The sequence below is a fragment of the Cariama cristata genome, unplaced genomic scaffold, assembly GCF_000690535.1.
Source record: "Cariama cristata isolate BGI_N322 unplaced genomic scaffold, ASM69053v1 scaffold34381, whole genome shotgun sequence".
Lineage (NCBI taxonomy): Eukaryota > Metazoa > Chordata > Aves > Cariamiformes > Cariamidae > Cariama > Cariama cristata.
The window spans coordinates 1-5,605 of record NW_009598140.1 but is presented as its reverse complement, the minus strand read 5'-3'; the positions used below and the strand labels follow the sequence as shown (position 1 = coordinate 5,605).

General features: G+C 47.3%; 1 protein-coding gene across 1 annotated transcript; it reads left to right on the top strand.

Annotated features, from left to right (window-relative positions):
* Positions 1-1,699: 1,699 nt before the first annotated feature.
* Positions 1,700-4,388, top strand: LUZP1 (leucine zipper protein 1; the record flags this gene model as incomplete). Its single annotated transcript, XM_009709172.1, has 2 exons — positions 1,700-2,950; positions 2,987-4,388. Coding segments are annotated over exons 1-2 (2,653 nt in total), but the record flags the coding sequence as incomplete, so codon positions are not given.
* Between the last annotated feature and the right edge of the window lie 1,217 nt (positions 4,389-5,605).

The following is a 5,605-nucleotide window of genomic DNA, read 5'->3' as shown; positions in this document are numbered from 1 at the left end:
AGCAGCCTGTCCTGTCCGCAGAGAGCCACGCAGCAGCGTGAGGGAGGGTGGCCCAGGAGCAGGATGTGATCATGGTGGTGAGGGAGGGGACAGGCGTGTGGCCAAGGCCAGGCGCACCGCTGTGCACCAGGTGCTGAGGTTCCTCTCCAGGTGCTCTTTGCGGTGCTTCTTTCAGCTGCCTGAGGTGCATGAGGCCAAGCAAATAGGTTGGTGACGCCCCCCCACCCCCTGAGTGAGGGAAGTCCCTGAGGAGAGGGGTTGTGGGGTGCCTGGTGTGCGTGGTGGGTGCCTGCTGGCAGCCCAGGCTCCCCACCCAGCAGGAAATGAATCACCTTCAGTTAAAGGCTTCATGTCAGGCACTGCCGTCTCCCGTACTGGCGCTGTCTCCTCCCCACATCCTGCTCTTCTCTTCTTGGCGCTATGAAATAGGAAACTCCTGAGTGTTTCCTCTGCAGGGAGCTCCACAGAAATGCTGGAGGCCTAGTCTTTCAAGGCAGACAGCCGGAGTGAGGGCACAGGTCAAAGAGCTGCAGTCACCACCCTCCCCTCAAGTTTGCAGTAGCCCTTGCACACACTGGGGACATGCCTGAGGCCCAGAACAGGACGATGCTAGTGCCGAGTGCCAAAGAGGGACTTTATCCTCCCAGCAGCCGTTCTGGCCTGCTGAGGTCCCCCTCCCCGCTGCTCCCAGCTGAGCACAGAGGGGCTGCTGTTTAAAAAAAAAGCCCTGCTACCTCTGAGCTGTAAGAGATCTACATTTAGTGCGTCAGAGCATGCCCGTCTGCTATAATCAGTGTTCATTGTCAGCAGCAATGAGGAGAGGCATAAGCATTTGCAACTGCTCATCTCCTGGGTGGGCGAGGGGGTGGCAGCAGCGGGCAGCGACAGCTTTTGAAACAGGAGGGAGAAACGTGAAACTCCACTGGCACAGTGGCACCAGGATGTGATTACAACCCAGGTGAAGATTTCTGCCGAGCAGCCTGGGCTGCAGGAGAAATACTGGCAGCAATGGGCAGTGCCAGCTGGCAGAAGCTCTCGCACCTTCCATCTGCAAGCTGGGTGTGTGGGGGCTTGCCCCCTCCTCAGTGGCTGGGGGCTGCATTATCTAGTTTCCAGGTCTTGTTTATGGTTCCTGAATCTTCACTTCTAAGGCGTCTTCAGGAGACTGGTGTAGTGCTGAAAAGAGCGGTGTCTGCTGCGTGGGCATGTCTCTGTGCAGGCATCCGAGTCCTGCATGTGCGTGAACCTCCGCAGCCCAAGAGCTTGTACGTGGGCAGCTTGTACTGACTGTTGAGCACTGGGGTGAGGATCTGCCAGTTGTGCACACACCACCTGTGCAGACCAGCAGAGGAGAGCACTTCCTTCCCTCAGCTATTGGGAACAGGCTATTTTTGGAAACCCGATATAACCAAAGTAAATGGACTGTGGCTTTTCTCTGCAGTTTCATTTCTCGTAATTTAGCACTCAGAAATGTGATTAATGAAAAAGTTATTTATATAAACATTTATAGTCTAACAACTTATACAGTGAGAATATTTATATTTGGAGCTCTATATTGATTTTAAGCATTTTTTCTTTCAGGGTGAGATTGCCTCAGTTCAAAGAAACGGTAACGTACCAGGAATACGCAAGTTGTTAAAGACCACGCCATTCACTCAGACTAAGCAAAGCTTTCACCTAAAAGGAACAAAAAATAAACATGGCAGAATTTACAGGCTACAAGGAAACCTCAAATCGGCACCTGCGATTCAAATTGCAGAGTCTCAGTCGCCGCCTTGATGAACTGGAGGAAGCAACCAAAAATCTGCAGAAAGCAGAGGATGAGCTGCTTGACCTCCAGGACAAAGTTATCCAGGCAGAAGGCAGCAACTCCAGCATGCTGGCTGACGTTGAAGCCCTGCGGAAAAGAGTGCTGAAGATTGAAGGCAAGGATGAAGAAATTAGGAAGGCTGAAGAACTTTGCCGGTTAATGAAAGAAAAACTTGAAGAGGAAGAGAGCCTCACCCGAGAGCTGAAGTCAGAAATCGAACACCTTCAGAAGAGAATGGCAGAGCTGGAGAAGCTGGAGGAGGCCTTTGGCAGGAGCAAGAACGACTGTACGCAGCTGTGTCTTAGCCTCAATGAAGAAAAGAACTTGACCAAAAAGATATCTACAGAATTAGAAATACTTAGAGTGAAAGTGAAAGAACTGGAAGCATCTGAGGACAGGCTGGATAAAACTGAGCAGAGCTTAACGGGCGAGTTAGAAAAACTGAAATCCTTAGCACTGAGCTTTATCACTGAAAGAAAACATTTTAATGAAAGAGAAAAGCAGAATGAAAAAATAATCCAGGAGCTAACACAGAAACTAGAACAAAACAATAAACTAAATAGGGCAGATCAAACTAGAAATGCATCCAACTTGCTAGAAAGGTCATCAAATAATCTCCTGGACAGAAATGATTTGAGAATTGAAGATGACTTGACTTCTGCGTTGCCCTCTAAGGAGACCAGGAGGAAGGGAAGTGTGGATTACCTGAAACATGTAGAAAATGAAACCAGGAATAAATCAGAAAATCAAAAGAATAAAAATCAGGAAGACAACAAAGTGAAAGATCTCACCCAAGAAATCGAGAAACTTAAAACTCAGATCAAACGTTTTGAATCTTTAGAAGAAGAACTTAAAAAAATGAGAGCCAAAAACAATGACCTGCAAGACAGTTACTTGAGTGAACAGAATAAAAACAAACTCCTAATGGGTCAGTTAGAAGAAATAAAAATGCAAATAAAGAAACAGAAAGATCTGGAGAATGGGGAGGTCGAAAATGAAGATACAAGCTTTTCTAGCAGGGGAAAACATGACAGACCTAAATACAGAGGTGTCACAGCTGATTTGACAGCTGCCAAGCACAAGCCAAGAGAGCTCTCACCGCAACAGCGCCGGGAAAGAGCAAGGAACAGAGATTTCTCTGTCAGTAACGACAGCTACGGCCACAGTGGTAAGCAGGTGCCCAGTCCAAGCTTAATGAACAGAAAAGCAGGAAAAGCATCTGGTGCATCTGCCCTTTCAGACACTGCTGTGACAGATACAAAAAGACTGGAAGAGAAATCTTTAGTTTCCACTTTTTCTTCTGGTCAGAAGGAAGGCTGCGTCACGCAGAATGAGGGGAAAAGATCAAAAGAGCAGCCATCTGTCCTCAGCCGATATCCTCCTGCTGCACAGGAGCAGAAATCTTGGAAAGCACCTTCCAAACCTGTTGGTGACACAGGCCTGAGATCCAAGTCTGAAAAGCCATCTCAGGTGCTCCGTGGCAACTGCCAAACAGGTGCTGATGCACAGGATGAGAAGTCAAGCAGAGGAGAATCAGTGGCTTCTTTGGCTGAGAAGCTGAAAACAAGTAAAGCTGAAATCCGTGACTGCTCAGGGGACACGCTGCTCACCAGGGGTAATCACACCTCTTCCAACAGCACAGCTTCGGCGTACAGGTACCACCTCTCCTCCCATCTGTCGGCGTCGGACTCCACTGGCTCTAAAGTGGAAGCAGCTAACACTGTTGCTGCATCACACAGACAGCCCTCAGAGGGGAGGGCTAAAAGAGCAATAATCTCCCAGGAAAAAGAGTTCACAGACACATCACTTGAAAGTGCGAAGCCTTCACCACTAACAAAGTGTTCTCATCGCTCCAGGAGTCAGGAAGACATTCTGCAGATTCTCACAGGTCTTGATAAAGAAGACACAGAGCAGTCTTCAACTTCAGCAACGGATCATGTAAATGCTGGCTTAAAAATGGACTCCAAAACCATCCAGAGTAACCAGGAAAAACTTAATTCAGATGAAGAATTGGGAAGAAGCAAAAAACCAACCAACCACTCAGATTTGGAGACAAGAAAGAAAGCCAGTTCCAAGCAGTTCTCCAATTCCAGGGGAGTTTTTAGAGCATCACTTTTTGAAAATGACAAAAACACTGTAAATGATGAAGACTCTACCAAGTGTATAAAACCATCAGATGCCAGCACTGGAGGATTTAAATCCAGAAGGTTGTTCAGCCCGAGAGAAGCTCTGAGATCAAAAGCTGTCATTAAACCTGCAATTGTTGAAAAGGATATGAAGGCAGTCATGGGAGGTACTGTTTCTGAGGCAGAGTCAGAAAAACAGAAGTCTGTTTTTAAAATGGTAACAAATAAAATGACAAGCAGCATCACAATCTTCCCTTCTGAGCCAACAGCTGCAAGGACCAGTGCAGATCTAGCAGCAAAGGAAAGGCATGTTACCACCAGCAACATCAGAGTTGCTCCAAATGAGCCTTCACCAATAACAAACAATCTCTCCACACCCTTTGAGATATCTATTAATAAGTGTGCTCTGAAATTATCTGAGATGGACACAGTTGGAGAGGCAGCACCGAGAAGTAAAGCAGAAACAGTGGTCTCCAGAAGCAGCATTATGATAAAAACTTCTGAACTCACAGAGAGAAGCAGTGAGCTGCCTTCAGAGACCATCAGCTGGAAGACCCATGGTTCTTCAGATGCAGCTTCATCCGAAACAAAACATGTCACTGTGAGAAGTTCCTGGAGAACAAGACAAGGCTTACATTCCCTGGAGGACTCTCAAACCAAAGTGGAGAAAAGTGCAGCTTCCAGTACTACAAACATGTGCAGGTCCTCAGTGGACCTCTCAGAAATAGAAGGGAACAGTGCAAGAACAAGCTCCCTGGAGCAGACCTCAGCAAGGACCAGTGCCACGGCCAATTCCTGGAGTGCCCCTGAACTGGGGTCCCGAAGGACCAAAAGTAGCTTAAGTGCGTCTGAACTGCTAACACGCAGGAGCTATGCAAGTGATCCTACAGCAGCTTCTGCTTGGCACCGGACCACGCTACCTGTAAGTATCCTATGTTAAACACTCTTGGCTTTCAGTTGATGAGGTTTTCAAAGTTGCCTGTTCATTGTAGGATGCCTGATTTGAAATTCTTACAGCTTATTTCCTGAAGTGCTGCTCTCTCCCAGCTTGTGCTATCTTCAGTGGAGCACCTCATATGTGAAGTACCCGATTTAGACTTCTTGAAATTAGCTCCATCTGCTTGGGTCTTGTAATGCCATATGAATAACTATATCGTAACATGAGGTCTTGCCAAGATCAGAGAAGACATAGTCACAGCTTATGTAGGACATGGTATACTTTTCAGAGTGGTTTTGCATGGCACTGTCATGCTTGGAGTAGTAATGAAAAGATGATGAAAATGAGCAGATTTTAATAGGGTTGTGCCTCAGGCAGAGCTGTAGCTCTAACGGCAGCCAGAGAGATAAAGCTCCTTTTGGTAAGAGCTTCATGGTTTTCCCATGTGAAACCAGACTCTGGTCTGGAAGTGCTTCCTGGGCATCTCCTGAACAGATGAGTGGTGGCTAGTTACACAGGGCTGCTCCCTCCTTGATCTGTGTCAATATGCCACCTGAAAAGAAGCAAGAGCCACGGGGATGGCTGTGGTCTTTTCCTATTCCTTTGGCTGGTACCAGTGAGGGGAGTCCCTGAAAGCAGGGCTGACAAATGCAGACAGTTGGTCTGGTGAGATATACTTCCCACCAGAGCTACAGGCTCCAGCATATTTATAGAATCATAGAATCATAGAAT